At 39.4% G+C, this 17,416-nt stretch overlaps 1 protein-coding gene across 1 annotated transcript; it reads left to right on the top strand.

Annotated features, from left to right (window-relative positions):
* Nucleotides 1–1,390: 1,390 nt before the first annotated feature.
* On the top strand, nt 1,391–4,056 carry LOC108986335 (berberine bridge enzyme-like 18). Its single transcript, XM_018958912.2, has 2 exons — nt 1,391–3,010; nt 3,636–4,056. Exon 1 carries the CDS (start codon nt 1,391–1,393, stop codon nt 3,002–3,004), a length of 1,614 nt encoding a protein of 537 aa, XP_018814457.2. The 3' UTR covers nt 3,005–3,010; nt 3,636–4,056.
* The last annotated feature ends 13,360 nt before the right edge of the window (nt 4,057–17,416 follow it).

Genomic DNA, 17,416 nt, shown 5'->3' with positions numbered 1-17,416 from the left:
TTAGCAAATATTGATCGTTTTAGTTATTATTTTACTTTTTTATGTTGTATTAAACATTATATATTTGAGATGTAATTAATGTATGGTTTTTATTTTTCTTGTTTGCTACCTTGTTTATTTTTTTCATTTTACTTGCCCTTCATGATAATATAAAAAATGATACTATCTTTAAAGTTATATTTATATAAATTTAACATAAAAGAAATCACTATAAAGTTTTGAAATTAATTACATAAAATTAATTTATGAATTTATAAACACTTTAACTCATCGCAAATCATAATATATAATATATACACATTTTTATATTTTGAAAATGATAACAAATTAATGAAAAAAATATTTATTACTTTAATAGAAAAAATATATGCACAAATCCATACTAATAAACAAATTAATGGAAAAAATGTCCGTTTGAGCAAAGAAATTTAAGTTCGAACGGTTGTTAACTTTTCTCGGGAAAAATAAATTAATTTCCTGCCAATATTATTATTTGAACATATTATATACTGTTTGAACATACATCAATTCCATTTTTGAATCTATTTTGTTCCGTTCGAACGGTTTTTTGTTTTATGATATTTTGTTCGTCATAAAATATCTTATTTGAATGGATATTTATCCGTTTGAACGAATTAAGTAGCTCAGATATTTTTGGAGAGAAATATAATTTTCATCTCAAAAAATGACTTTTAGAATAACAAATTTCATCCCTAAACATCAAATCTCTTGTAGTGGTTAAAGATCCACGCGGCACGCGAAATTACGCTTTAAACGTACAAGAAAGTCCTAATTAGTTAATTCGGCAAAAAAATGATTTATTAATTAATTACTATTTAAACTTATTTTTACTACACGCGTGTTAGTTCGAACTTAAGATGGTAATCCTTTCAAAAAAGAAAAAAAGAAATAAAGATGGTAATGTCCCTTTTAGAATTTTCGGTAAATAGGAAGATCGTGACATTTTCGAAGGCTGAGCTTTGACTATTCCACCGCATGGCTAAGTACGTAGAATTCCACGACGTACGTAATTAGTGTAAAGCTAGTCATGTTTTGACCACGCGAAATCTGAAACATACATGATCACGCGACACGCAGGCCGATATATATATCGAAGAGTCCGTAATTAATTAGACCCATGCACGCATGCAAGACAATTAATTTACTGAAGAAAAGTACGTACTCACGACAATTAAGTTTGTCAAGGTTCTATGTTGTCAAATACCATGCAATTTGGGCATTACTACGTGCACGATAGCTTCGAAATTTATCTTTTTCTATGTAAGAAATTTGCAAGTATTCAACAAGTTACGTATACTATATCTCCTCATAACACTATAAATAAGGAAGCACGCATCCTGTTTTTAGAGCAGAAACAGTACAAACAAAAATGAAGCCCATTAGCTCTTCAGTGCTTATTCCATTTGTTATTGCTCCTCTTTTCTCATTTTTATGGGCAACTTCGGCTCACACTCATGAAGACTTCCTTCAATGCCTGGCCCTTCATGCTGGAAACTCCACCTCCTCAATTTCTCAAGTCATTTACACCCCGTTCAATTCCTCATATTCATCTGTATTGAAATTCTCCATACGAAATCCTAGATTCTCAACACCTGCCACCCCGAAACCTCTAGTCATTATTACGCCATTGCATGTCTCCCAAATTCAAGCAACCATTAAGTGTTCCCAAAAACATGGCATGCAAATAAGAGTTAGAAGCGGTGGTCATGATTTTGAGGGCCTTTCTTATGTTTCTTATGTTCCATTTGTCATAATCGATCTGATAAATCTTCGTTCAATCAATGTTGATGTAGAAAATGGCACTGCATGGGTAGAAGCCGGTGCCACCATCGGTGAAGTATACTATAGGATTGCCGAGAAAAGTAGAAACTTTGGCTTTCCTGCGGGAGTTTGCCCGACTGTGGGTGTTGGTGGACACTTCAGTGGGGGAGGGTACGGCACCATGTTGCGCAAATATGGCCTTGCTGCAGATAATATTGTTGACGCCCAAATGATTGATGTTAAAGGCAGAATCCTTGACAGAGAATCCATGGGAGAAGATCTATTTTGGGCCATTCGAGGAGGTGGAGGGGCCAGCTTTGGAGTCATTGTTGCATGGAAAATCAAGCTGGTTCATGTTCCATCAACTGTGACTGTATTCACAGTTAATAGGAACTTGGAACAAAATGCAACCAAGCTTGTTCATCGGTGGCAATATGTTGCAGACAAGCTTGATGAAGACCTATTCATTCGCGTCATCTTAAGTGCTGCCAATTCTAGTCAAGAAGGGGGGAGAACAATACAAGCTTCATTTAAGTCCTTGTATCTCGGAGGGATGGATAATCTCCTTTCATTGATGCAAGAAAGCTTCCCTGAACTGGGTTTGGTAAGAGAAGATTGCACTGAAATGAGCTGGATTGAATCTACCCTCTACTTGGCCGGGTTTCCAAGTGGGGAATCCTTGGATGTACTGCTAAGCAGGACTCTTCTAACAAGACCAACTTTTTTCAAAGTAAAATCTGACTACGTGATGGAACCTATTCCAGAAGTTGGCTTGGAAGGGATTTGGGAGAGATTTTACCACAAAGAGGCCGAGGAAGCAGAATTGCTCCTGATTCCGTATGGGGGAAGAATGAGTGAAATCTCGGAATCTGCAATTCCTTTCCCACATAGAGTTGGTAACATCTACAAAATCCAACACTCGGTGTTTTGGGAAGAAGAAGGAATTGCGGCATCCGAGAGACATGTAAATTGGATCAGAAGGCTTTACAGTTACATGGCTGCCTATGTTTCTAAATCTCCAAGAGCTGCATACATCAATTACAGGGACCTTGACATAGGAACAAATAGTAAGGAAGGCAACACAAGCTATAGACGGGCAAGTACATGGGGTACTAAATATTTCAAGAGCAACTTTAATAGGTTGGTTCATGTGAAGACCATGGTCGATCCCACTAATTTCTTCAGGAATGAACAAAGCATCCCGGCTCTTTCATCCTGGTGATCAGAGGTGATTTTAATTACAGTAGATATTGTACTCAACTATCGTGTTTTACCTATTATTCCATTTGATAAGCATATATCATAAAGTTCATATATATCGATATTTTATGTGCATTGTAAAATAAAAGGGTTTCCGCAAATTGAGGAATATAGTCTGCTGATGATGATGCATATATATATATATAAAGAAAAATAAATATTGTATTTTGTGCCATGTTTATGTTCCATTAATAATATATATATAGCTTTTATTTACGTCAATTATATATTTTGATATGTTAGTTTGGTGGTTATGAATTAATGACACTCAATTACATCACTAACCAGCTCTTAGCCTCGTCTGGATACATAAATATCTCATTTTATCTCATTTTTATAATTTTTTTAAATTTTTACATAAAATAGAATAAACAATTCAACTTTTTTAAATTTTAAAATAACAATAATATTAAAAAATAATATTCTAATAATATTTTATTTAACTCATATAAAATCATTTCATCTCATCTCATTTTATATCATTATTAATGAAACCTTAGCCTCGATTATATATAATATTTCAAAACTACTTCTAAGCGATCGGTCCAGTTTTCCTCAAATAACTGCCTTCCTCTTACATGCTGCCACCTCAGAAATTATACCAAAAGCAAGTTACACTCGTTCACGTGGAAAAGAAAAGGCAAACAAATTAAGGAGATAGAGGGTGCTGTGAAGAGGAAGATACATAACAAAGATGAAACCAAGAAGAAGAATTATCAGGAAGAGAAGAAATCAATAGAATCAGAGAGAGACGGACAGAGATTTTGGTATTGGGGTTCGACAAGGTGGCAACCAAAGACACTGGCAAAGGAGGAGAGACGCGCAACAGTCACCTTCGAGTGTTTCTTTTGTCGCTTTTTTCGAGCTTTGGAGGTGTTTTTGGCTATAACTCTCAAGAACAAGACATGGCATCAAGAGTTGTTGTTCCTCTTCAAAATCCCAAAGGTGAAGTGAAGAAGAATGCACCAGCAGAAGGAAGGACTAGGCGGGTTCTCCAAGATATTGGTAATCTCGTAGCGACTAATGCACAAACAACCACAAAGAAAAACAAGAAACTAATCACAGAAGGTGTAGATGTTGTTACTGGTAATGCCAAAATAATCAACAAACTTAGTTCTCTATGAGGCCTTCAATCCAAAAATGAGCAACGAAACCACAAAACAAATAACAATGTACCAACAGAAAATTATGCTCATTCATACGGCAAGCCTCTGTTTTTCACACCCAAAAACAGAGTAACAAACTCTTCCACGCCTTTTTCCTCGACCATAGATAATGCCAACTGCAACATATTTAGAACAGAAAAAACTTTCATGGATTGAGTCCCTAAGTGCAATCATCTGCTCCAAGAGTCCAGAAAGCGCCTAAAAATTCAAAACATGATTACAACAATAAAAAAAAAAAAAAAAATGAAACTATAAAGATCTACAACTTCTATATGATATAGGGTTTAGCCCAGAAAAAAATAAATAACTTATAGCGTGTAGATCGTCGTGCTTTAGGGAGGGGAAAATCATTTCTAATTCCAAAGATCAAATTTGTTTTCTTCCTCAGTCTGATCTTCAAGTTCCAAAAGCATCAATCTTCTCCATATTTAGAGCAAGAAACAAGTGCACCTGCTTTAGCATTCTTAAGACCTTGTGAAGTGTGAAGGGGTCAAGCTCTAGGTTTCGGAGGGCACTGGGAGAAGATTTGGGGAGTTTTGTCGGTTCTATCCATTGCGGCTCTCTAGGGTGGAGTGTCGCGGCTTCGAAAGGGTAGGTGTTCTGGGTTTGGTGGAAGACGAATATGGCAGAAGATTTGGGGGCTGAGCATGGGTGTAGCGCGAAGGGAGGGCATTCCAATTCCGATGTAGTGCTCCCACAACATTGATGTGATAAGAAGTCTAGGTGTCATTACATTATTGATGCGCTGTCTAGAAGTCTACCAGTTCTAAGAATTTCTCTATTCAGAACTATAAAGAAAGGCTCAGGCAATTGCCGGCCACCGGAAGCGCGCCGATATTAAATGTTTTCCATTCCAACAAAAATTTGAGATATGGGCTGCAGAAGGTGGAAAAAGTCCACGATCATTGTCCAATATATTTCTATGCATAAATTAATTGCGACTAAAATAAATGATTAGGTGGCTTATAATTTGATATATACAAAAATAATTTTAGATAAAAATATGAGCTCTATATATCTATATATACTTGAGGGTATTTTACCATCTAGAATTCTAAATTAAAGCATTGTCAATTAAAATCTATTAATTAAGCAGCAGCTTCTTAAAGAAAATGCCGAACGAGAACTACTTTAACATTAATAGTCTTTTAAGTAGAATCAAAACTAACATTTATAATAGATTATTTGTGACGATAATGATTATTTATCATAAAAACAAATTAACTCATTTTAGTAGAAAATAGTTATTTTCGCAGGAAATAACCGATCATAAATAAATAATTTTCTTATAATGATTAGTATTGATATTATATCCACACGTGTCTGTGTATGATCTATCCATATCATGTATATATATGTATGCATATATATATATATACACACGTATGTATCTATGTATGAATTAGAAAGAATCCAAAATTTACACAAGAAATTTGGTGAAGAAAAGTGACAAGTTGCATTGTCAAAGTTCAATATTGTCAAAGTTGCCATGCAATTTGGACTTTACTACTTGTAGACGTACGCTAGCTTCAAATTTTCTCTGTTTCGGCCTATTTAATTTCTTGTGGCGATTCATCTCTCCAATCTGGATGCTGGAATGGTCTGCAAATTAACCTTAGAAAATACAACATGCAAAAGAAAATACCACCGTAACGTTCACGTACATTAAATTTTCGAGTCTTAAACAAGTAGTGGATCCTCCTTATAACACAATAAATAATGAAGCTCGCATCCAATTTCTAGCGCAGAAACACATACAAGAATGAAGTAAGTTTCTTGGGACATCACTGCTTCCATTTGTTTTTACTTTTTTCTCATTTCTATGGGCAACTTCGGCTCACACTAATGAAGACTTCCTTCAATGCCTGACCCTTCATGCTGGAAGCTCCAGTACCTCCTCAATTTCTCAAGTCATTTACACCGCCGCCAATTCCTCGTATTCATCTGTATTGGAATTCTCCATACAAAACCCTTCATGCTGCATTGTTACGCCATCACATGTCTCCCAAATTCAAGCAGCCATTAATTGTTCCCAAAAGAATGGCCAGCAAATTAGCGTTAGAAGCGGTGGTCATGATTATGACGGCCTTTCTTATGTATCTGATGTTCCATTTCTCATAATCGATATGATAAATCTTCGATCAATCAGTGTTGATACAGAAGATGGCCCGACTTGGGTTGAATTCGGCGACATTATTGTAATACCCTGCTCCTTCTTCTTACGTACGCTTCTTCTTTCTGACGTATGTTTCGTCTTTATGACATAAGCAAATCTCGAAGGCAGAGATTATGTGATCATTTGCCCTTCTGTCTAGCGGCTGCGAGACTCGTCATGCGTGTCGAACCATGATGACATGTTTCGAAAGATATCTTGTGACTTCTAGGGCACGCCCAATGTTTTAAATATGCTGAAAATGTTTATAAGGAATATTTTCATTGTTATTGAATTAAGATTTGATCTTAAATACGACAATCATAATATTCTTGAAGAGTTCCAAAAATATTATAATGGTCGGAAATCATTTTAATATTATTATTAAAATGATTTCAATTATTTAAGATATTATGAAATTTAAATTATGTTGAAAGCTTTTATTAATTAAATGGTTTAATCTTTTTAAATATGTTAAGTGAGACTTCATCATTTTATTAATGATGAAGAATATTATTTTATAAACTAAAGTTAGTTTAAAATAATATTCTACTTTAATTCCTCTAAGCACTATTAATTAAGTTAATAGTTAATGCATTTTGAATCAGTGTTTTAATCCCTCGTCGTTAGATTGTTGTGTAGATCCCCAAATGAAGGGACTGGGTTAAATACCCAGACCCCCTCTCTTTCTCCCTCATTTCTCGCAGCCCCCCCTCTCTCCCTTCCCTCTCCATAGCATAAGCAGTACGCGGCTGCTCTCACGCCCGAAGCTTCTCCCTCACAGTCCGATGCCGCCGTGCGCCGGTGACTGTCATCTCCACCACCAATGGCTTGCTCTCACTCTGGCGAGCCTCCCTAGCTCAGCCCCTTTCTCTCACGCTCTCCCTTTCTCCATTTCGGAAGTACACAGACTGAATGGGTTTGGCGCACGTAGCACTGCCGTTCGCCGCCCAACGATGCCACCACTCCCTCAGCAGCTTCCTCTGCCACCAGCCACCACTCCCCAGCGAACTCAACACCTCCCATGCAGCCACCTTCCCTCCGTCGCACACACGCACGCACAAGGAGACCCACGCACGGCTTCACCGTGTGCGGCCCTAGCGCCACTGTACGCGGCACCCACGACCACCGAACGACGCCATGGACCTCCTCTCCCCTTCCCCTTCCTCCTCCACGTGACCCATGGCCAGAAGCTCTTCTCCACCGCACGGCTTCTCCCTCTCTTCACACGTACGGGTTGCACACCGTGCACTGCCGTGCACCGCCACCTTCGGCCTCCTCAGGCTGCCACCAAGCCAAGCCAACCACCTACGGCCCCGATCTGCCACCCACGAAAGCACACGCTCTCTCACTCTCCCACGGCTTCTCCTCCACTGTATGGCCAGATCTGCCATCGTGGCACCACCTCGACGCCACCACGAGATTCACCGCACCTCCCTTAGTCGACCCCTAGGTCCAAACCACCACTTTATGTGGTGGGTAACCACTGCACATGATGGACAGTCACTGCGTGTGATTGACCGCCACTGCACACGGCTAGATCCGCCATGTTATGCTCTTTGCCACCATCACAAGGCCACCATGAGCCCTTCCACGACCACACCTAGCTATCCAAACGCCTAAACAGTCACCGTATGTGAGTTAGCTGCCACGTATGACTCTTCCGACATCATCGGCTGTGACGATCAACGAGCAACGCACGGGTTATCCCGTCGATGGTATAACCCTTTATCTCTCGTTAATTATGTTAGATATTGATTAGTTGACTAGGTTGTGGACTATGCTGTTAGTATTAATGGAGTTGTGGTATTGTGATGTGGTGCCGTGTGATGAAATGTTGGGCATTCTGTGTAGTGAAGTGTTGGGCATTATGTGTAGTGAAGTGTTGGGGATATCTGTGTTGGATGGAGGTGTATTGTGCCATGTAGTGTGCTGTGAAGTGTTGGGCATATTGGGAAGTGTGTTGTGTTGTAATGGTGACGTGGCAGATGGAATGGGAATAGTACATGCTGTGTGTACTTTGTGTGAGGCGTAATGTGAGGCAAGGAGAGTATATGTAAAATATACCCTCCTGGCGTATTGTGGAATGGGATGAGTATGAGTGGAGTGTACTCAGTGGCGTAGTGCACGTAAAAGGAGTACACGTGGATTGTACTCTATGTGGTGGAATGATGCACCATATGGCGGATATGCCATAATGGTGATGTGCCGTAGTGTGTATGAAGGGAGTACACGATGAGTGTACTCTGTGTGGGGTATGGTACATGTGGGGAGTACATGTGGAATGTACTCCATTTGATGGGTGATGCACCATGTGGCGGATATGCCATAATGGTGATGTGGCATAATGCATGTGGATGGAGTACACTCAAGTGTACTCCATGTGATATAGTGATGTACCATATGGTGGGTATGCCATAGTGGTGATGTGGCGTGGTATGTATCAAGGGAGTATATGTGAAGTGTACTCCATGTGGTAGCGACACTCCGTGTGGCGTGTCGTAGAAATAAGGATGGTTATGTGATTGATGGGCGTGGAACGTGATGGGTAGTGTCGGGAACTGTGGAACAGTGTCTCAAAATAGTTATGGCATAGCCTGTAGTCTGAGGTGACAAGTGTCACCATGATTGTAACGCCCCAAACCCGGGTGGCTTGGAGAATTACTACTTGTCAATCATAAACATGTCTCCCAACACATCCAAAGAATAATCTCCAAAAAAACTTTATAAATGAAATCAATCTCATATCTTCTCAATAATCTTATTACAAACTCCACACAATCTTTAATGCAATAATAAAAAAATATCAAAGAGTCCACAATCTCCCGGTAATAGTAACATACCAAACTAATAAAACCATAGGTCCTACTAAACTCGAAAATATAATTAAAACTAAGGACATCAGAAGTCCTTCTTCTAACCACATCTCCTCAACTTAAACACGTTCACCAATCTAATCCAGGTCCTCACTTGGACTCTCCATATCGTCTGAAAAATATTATCATGATAAGGGGTGAGTTATCACAACTCAGTAAGCAGAAATCATATGCTAGCGTGCAAACATGAGCATTTACAAAGAATAGCATGCAGAACAAAATATTTTCCAGAGTTAACATGCAGAACAAAACATATTTTCAAGAGTAACAGAGCAATGGTTTTAAGACAAGTAAAAACCCATAGTGCTTTGGCATAACATAAACCGAGTATCATCATCAGATCAAAACAGAGCATCAAACAGAGCAGAGACCATATTTCACCCCCGTGGTAGGGTTGTGCTAACCCCGGTGGCCAAACCAGGCAGAGACAGAGGTGAAATCTTTCCTTTATTCTTCTCGGAGCCCCGAGTGTGCACACAGGAAAGACCACAATAAAACCACTTTGTTTCCAAAGTGGGTGCACTCAGAGACAGAGAAGTTGGTACCAACCCAAACAGAGCAGAGCATAACAGAGCAGAGCAGAGCAAAGCAGAGACAGAGTCAGATACGAAAACCAGTACACCATGCCAAAGGTTTTCAGATGTTATATCAAAATAATACAGAGTATCAAAACAGAATCAAACAGTTTACACACACTGAACACAAAAGCCAGAATATCTTTTCGAATAAATGCACAACTTTTCATATTCTCAATATCGCTCATTTTTCAGATTTCAGAAATCACATAACAGAATTTGGCTCATGTCTACACAATGCATGTCAGAACATATTTTTCTTTTTTTCGTACAGATTTCATGAGTATGCAAATAAACGATCGAGGTTGGTTTTGTTTTTCCCAAGTTCTCATTTCACCACAAAAATATGCAAAGTTTTCAGAAAATCAACCTCAGTCTCAAATAATTCGTGTAAAGCCTAGCATAGGAACCCCGCTTACCTGACTCTTGTAGCGTATTATCTAAGCCTTGAAAATGACCTCTATTAGTCTCGTCACCTATTCATAAAACAAAAGAAATATACACCGAGTATTAAAAGACAAAAGGCATAACCTCATCCAATAATTAAATAAAACCCACAATTTAACACACTAAGTCAACCACTTAATAAAAAAAACACAGTGGACAGCCCGAAAATCCAACTCAAGAATCAAGTACTAGTCTTTGGTATTATCCTAACCATTCCCCAAGATTAACGTCAACCTTATAAATAAAATATTAATCTTACTTCAATGGCCAAAAATACGAACCCACCCGTATAAAAACAGCACCTACTCAAAAGAGTATCCAAATGCTTTACCGAACCTCCAACCCAAATATTTCAAAACTCAAAACAACTAACATAACCCTGAACAAAAACAGAACTCATCCTACACCCCACGTCAACCCAACAATATACCACAGCACCTCAACAAAAATCCCGAAATTTATACTCCTTCATCAACAACCAAACCATCATAATACTAAGCCCTCAACTCTAATTATAAATAGAAGAAATCCTTCCCACACTCAAACAAATAAAAGCCATAAACTACACCATGAAAGAGAGTGGTTCACGGCTTCCTTACCCGTTCACAGAGTTCAACGCCAAACCACAGCAAAGAGATTAAACACTGAGCAGACAGAAGTGAAACCAACTGGATTGTAAGAGAATGAGCGTCAAGTGGGGTTTCGGAGTGGGAAAGAACGCAGCAGCACAATCTACAAACATTCAAAGTCAAAAATTGCATGAAACCCGAAAACAACTAAGAGGAGAGAAAAAAATCGACTTGAGGGAAAAGAGAGAGATTTACCAAAAGACGAAAACTCGAACAAGAGGAAGAGAAGAGCCAAGTTTGTAGAGGAAGAGAACCAACGGAAAAGCTGGAGAGATGCAAGAGGGAATCCCGTGCTCTGCTGCAAAGTGAGGAATTGATTTAAGTGAAAACTGAAATGGGGAGTTATGGGTATGAGTTTCAGAAGCCACAAAATAACGCCACAACAAGGAATAAAAATGAAACCGAAAAAAAGAAAGGAGAGACGTGCGAGAGAGAGGAGTGCGGAAGAAACTGAACTGAAGCAAAGAAATGCAAAAAGAAAAGAGAGAAAGAAACGGAAGTTGAAGAAGAAACACTCACCTCCAAAAACGACGTCGTTCGAAACCCTTACTAAACACTAAAATGGCTGGGCCATTTTCACACTAGGTCCGGGCCACTTGATGAAGAAACTGGGCCTTACATCTTATGGCTAGGAGTATGCGCAAAGTAGCAGAACAAGTACAAGAGTGCGCAGCAAAAGCATGACTGAGGAATGTCACGAAGTGACATAACAACTGACAGTCGTGCTTGTGATGGGTGAAGTAGTGGAACAAGTGTAAGACTACGCAGCGAAAGCATGACTGGGCAACGTCACGAAGTGACGTGGTTATTGGAAGTCATGCTTATGATGGGTGAAGTGTTAAAGTGTAGGAATGGCGTAAAGGGAAAGTGACGAGATGTCACGATGTGATGGGAGTACGTGAGAAACCGTACTCGTGATGAGTCAGGAGTGACGTAGCAGAATGTTGGGTAACGCGACAAGGTCACAGTGTCGCTCTGGAGTAATCTCGAGCTATGTGACGTGACATCAGGCGTAGTTGTGAATGGAGTCTTGTCGTGTTAAGTGTTAGGATGAACTATCAAAAGGGACGGGTAGCATGAAGAGTCATGCTGGCCGGGTTAAGAGAAGATTGGTATCGGAGTATGGCTCTTGTCCCTACGAGCAGGTGATCAACATGTTATATGTTGATCTTAGGTGATAAAGGGGGAAGGCACACGTGTAACATGGTGAGACACACGTGTCAGATGGATTCACCATATGTAATGGGTAATCTGTCCTAAGTACATTTACACGGTGCTTGAGCCTCAAAGTTAGCTTAGAGCCGTGTGCTTGTATGGATGGGAATGAGGATTTAGTGTGGGCTAAAATTGATGAAGGTAGTGACGGATGCATTGTTAGGATTGAGATGTGTGATTCCATCGATCAAAATCATGCGTCGAATGTGGTTGTAAGAAGAGTAAGACGAATGTCTTAGTGTTTTAATCCTAAGGTGAAACATAGGTTCACTTTAGTGGATAAGCACTTGAGACAAGACTTTGAGTTGGAAGTTGTGGTGACCATAAGTGGTCCCCGAAGGTTTTAACATAGTGAAGGGCACGTAAGTGCATGGGATAGAAGGATAGTGTTCCAAGTATAGCGTAGTTCTATTTATAGTTCAAGTTCTTTATGCATTAGATAGAGAATGATGTTAAGGTATGTGTATGCATGTAGGTTGCCATCTCAGAAGCACATGAATGGACTGAATGACATGCAAGTAGCATGGAGTCCAGGTCAGTGTTACGTTTATACTCTTCTAGAGTCTTTATAAGATAAAAGAAAATGAAAATAAAAGCTTTTCCTTTATAACACTTTAAGAAAAGACTAAAGACGTTTTAAGAAAGAAAATGCTAAGTGTTCAAAGGTATAAGTATGTACGGCCCCTCCTTGGTAGCACCTGTTTACGCACCCAAAGTATTAATTGTACGCATTTGAATGGATGACTATACGATGTATCTATTGTATGTATTTTCTAAGAAAATCCATAAACTGATGAAGATGCATGAAAGGCATGACAACGGATGCTTTTGTGGATCCTACGAACCGATGTTGTCATGTGCGCCACGAGGTGACGCTCGTAGATGCCACGATTGACGACGTTCAAGGTGACGCTTAAGGATGCCACGAAAGTTGATGTTTAAGCCCATGTATGTTCTTAAATGAAGTTTTCCACGAACGAACTATTAAAGAAATGATAGAACTGAAATGAACTGAAAGACGAAAAGATCATTTTTGGGCTTCGCCCCAAACGATATTTTCAAACGAAAAAAAAAATGTTTTCTCATGAAAAGAAAGGACTGTTAAATGAAAGAAAGAAATTAATGAAAGCTCCAGCTCTTTCGAGTTGACATGAGCGAATGAACGAATGAATGAAAAGCAAGAAAGAAAGAAATGAAAGCATGAATGTATGAAGATATGTAACGGCCACATGAATGAATGAAAAAGGGTACCAAGGAATGGGTAGATTGCAATGCCGAGTAAGTAGTACTGGAAGTGCACCCAGTGCTGCCCCCTATGAAAGGGATTCCCAACCCGTGGCCACGGGCGGAATCAAGGTCCAAAGGAAGACCGCTAACCCCAAACACACGGGGCGTAACAGTGTGTACTGGCCTATGAAAGTGATAAGAATGAATGGATGTATGCATGTATGTATGAAAACACGAATGCACAAACCTTTAAGAAATGAAGGCACTGACAGGGGACACGTTTTAAAGAAAGGAAAGCATTTTGAAAAGAAAAGTCCCTTCCAGTGAAGTTTTCAAAAGAACGCACGTATGCACGTAAACATGCACGAACTCTTGAAGAAATGAAGGCACTGACGGGAGAAATGTTTTACGAAAAGGAAGCCCATGTTTAAAAGAGAAAAAACTCCGTCCAGTAACGTTTTCAAATGAATGCACGTATGCACGCACGTAATAGTATATACGAGTGATGAATGCATGAATGAAAACTTATGTTGTTATATTTTAACTGTATGAAGTAATGCTTACGAGTCTTCGACTCATTTTAGTGTTTATGCATGTCCCTCCCCCCACAGGAACTACATGATTAGGACGGACACGACCCATAGGGAAGAACACCGAAGTCTAGGCACGAGTTTTAAACATATGAGAGGCCTTTTTAGTTCAAGATTTATGTTTTCCGCTGTAAACCACTTTTATTCCAAAGCACATTTTAATTTATAAACGTGGAGTCTCGCACCCTGGGTATGCAAGTGAAAAGTTTTAAATAGGACTGTAATTCCCGTCATCCTTTTATAAAAATATTTTGGAAAAAGTCCCACCACAAGGACGGGCGTTACAATTATTAGTGAATTTTATTATAGGATTGCTGAGAAAAGTATAAATTTTGGCTTTCCGGCGGGACTTTGCCTGACTGTGGGTGTTGGTGGACACTTTAGTGGGGGAGGATATGGCTCCTTGATGCGCAAATATGGCCTTGCTGCAGATAATATTATTGTTGCACAAATAATTGACGTCAAGCGTAGAATCCTTGATAGAAAATCCATGGGGGATGAATTGTTTTCGGCCATTAATTCGAGGAGGTGGAGGGTCCAGTTTTGGAATCATTGTTGTATGGAAAATCGAGTTGGTTCATGTTTCATCAACTGTGACTGTATTCAAAGTTAATAGAAACTTGGAACAAAATGAAACCAAGCTTGTTTATCGGTGGCAACATGTTGCAAACAAAGTTCATGAAGATCTATTCATTCGCGTTGTGTTAACTGGTGCCAATTCTATTAGGGAAATCAACACAGCGGAATGAATAAAAACGGAAATAAAAGAGCACACCCACGCATTCAGTGACACCAAGAATTTAACATGGTTTGGCAACTTCTTACATCCACAGAAAATGGCTTTACTAATAAATTGTGGAATATGAAAATATTACAGAAGTGGAGGATCACATTCCACTCAATTCAACTAACTCTCTCTCTTTTCTCTTAGAGTTGTCCTAACTCTCTCTCTTTTCTCTTCTTCCTTGGTGTGTCTAAGGCTCTCACTGGGAGCCTCAATTTATAGGCAAATATCAGTATGAATGCATTTAATTTGCATTCAATTGGTAACTGCAAATGCAGTTACCTGCTGACCGCTAAGCAGCCATTGTGGACTGCTCAGGCATGGGCATGGGCATGGACTTCAACAATTCTCCCCTCCATACCCATCTACCTAGATGCTATCCATTCCAGCTATGTCTCTGCATAACTCAAACTTCTCACTTGTAACCACCTTCGTTAGCATGTCTGCTAGATTCTCTTTCGTATGGATCTTCACAAGCTTCAACAACTGTTGTTCCATCGCTTTACATATCCAATGATAGTGGATATCAATATGCTTGGTGCGGGAATGGTACATGGAATTCTTGCTCAAGTCTAGAGCACTTTAACTATCACAATGTACCTTATAGTCTTATTAATTAATCCCTAGTTCTTGGAGAAAACGCTTCATCCACAACATCTTTTTCTTGGTCTCCGCTACGACAATGTATTCTGCCTCTATTATAGATAAAGCAACACACTTCTGAAATTTGGACTGCCAAGAGACAGCTCCTCCTGCAAAGGTGAAGAGAAATCCCGAAGTAGATTTCCAGCTATCCAGATCTCCTGCCATATCTAAATTAGTATAGCCTTCCAAAACAGGTTTAGCTCTTCCAAAACACAAGCACATCTTCAATGTACCTTTCAGGTACCTGAGAATCCACTTGATTGCTTCCCAATGATCATTTCTTGGATTTGAAAGGAATCTGCTCACCATGCCTACAACATGAGCAATATTTGGTCTGGTACAAACCATTGCATACATCAGGCTTCGTACTACTGAAGAGTAGGGGACTACTTCCATATCTTCAATCTCTTTCTTTGAAAAAGGACACGAGCTCTTGCCCAACTTGAAGTGGCTAGCAAGTGGAGTATTCATTGGCTTAGCATCTCCCATGTTAAAACGTCTTATAACCCGTTCAACATATATATTTTTGTTGTGATAGCCACACCATTTTGGCTTTCGTATCACGAACAATCTTCATGCCCAAAATTTGCTGTGCTGGGCCTAAGTCCTTCATGTCAAAGGACTTGGATAATTCCTTCTTTAGTTTGTTAATCATGAACCTATCATCACCAATGATTAATATATCATCAACGTAAAGAAGGAGCATGACAAACTTTTCATCCTGGAATCTTTGAACATACCCACACTGATCTTCAACAAGTCTTTTGTAACCATGACTCATCATGAATAAGTCGAACTTCTTATACGATTGCCTCAACGCTTGCTTGAAGCCATATAGACTATTCTTTAGCTTGCAAACTAAGTGATCTTTCCTTGGAGATTCAAACCCTTTTGGTTGCTCCATATAGATTTCCTCCTCCAAATCTCCATGGAGAAAGGCTGTCTTCACATCCATATGTTTGAGTACCAAATTCAAGCTGGCTACCAATCCGGATTGACATCATCTTCACCCACCTGAGAAAACATCTCGTCAAAGTTGATTCCATTTTTCTGTTGGAATTCTTTGACAACAAATCTGGCCTTGTGCTTTATCAACTTTCCTAGGTCATCTTTCTTCAACTTGAACACCCATTTGTTCTTTAGGACTTTCTTTCATTCAGGAAATTTCACCAACTTATAGATCTGATTTTTCTGCGAATAACTCATCTCTTCTTACATTGCCTGCACCCATAGGCTTCTATTAGCATGAGTTTGAACTTCTTATAAGCTCTCTGGTTCCCCCTCATCAATAAGTAGAATATAGTCTGATTCTGGATATCTCTTCGATGGAATCAGAAGGCAGCCTCTTGCATATCTTCTTGGTTGAGGTTCATCAAGCAAAGGAGGTTCATCACCATCTAACCCATGTGGTGGTACACCAGCTTCTGGTGGAGAGGGTTCTTGGTCCCCCTGCTCGACACCCTGAGCTTCTTCTTCTACTTCTAGATCTAGATCTTGTACATCCTCATTATTTGTTGCAAACTGTAATGGTGCAGGATTTGGGGTATAGGAACTAAGCTCTCTTGATGTTGAGGAAGCTTCAGTTCCTATGTGCTGGTTTTCATGGAACACAACGTCCCTACTTCTGACAATTCTCTTTGTCTTTGGATCCCATAACTTGTATCCGAATTATTCATCTCCATATCCAACAAAGATACATGGAGTTGACTTGACATCGAGCTTCTGTCTCAGCTTGTTGGATACGTGTGCAAAGGCTTTGCACCCAAACACTCTCAGGTGAGAGTAAGAGACATCTTTTCTAGACCAAACCTTCTTAGAAACTTCAAATTCCAGTGGTGCAGAAGGTGATCTGTTGATCAGGTACCAGGTAGCACGAACAGCTTCATTCCAGAATGGCTTTGGTAACTTGGCCATACTGAGCATGCATCTTGTTCTTTCCATGATGGTTCGATTCATTCTTTCAGCTACACCATTGTGATGAGGGGTATATGAGACTGTCTTCTCATGTCGAATACCATGATTAGCGCAGTATGCAACGAACCTTTTGAAACTATATTATCCTCCATTG

Source organism: Juglans regia, chromosome 3, assembly GCF_001411555.2.
Source record: "Juglans regia cultivar Chandler chromosome 3, Walnut 2.0, whole genome shotgun sequence".
In the NCBI taxonomy this organism is placed as follows: domain Eukaryota; kingdom Viridiplantae; phylum Streptophyta; class Magnoliopsida; order Fagales; family Juglandaceae; genus Juglans; species Juglans regia.
Note: the sequence above shows the minus strand (reverse complement) of the source record. Positions and strands in the feature narration are given on the sequence as shown.

What these genes read in the sequence shown, in the direction of transcription:
- LOC108986335 (XM_018958912.2), top strand. Translation starts at nt 1,391, where the DNA reads ATGAAGCCCATTAGCTCTTCAGTGCTTATTCCATTTGTTATTGCTCCT.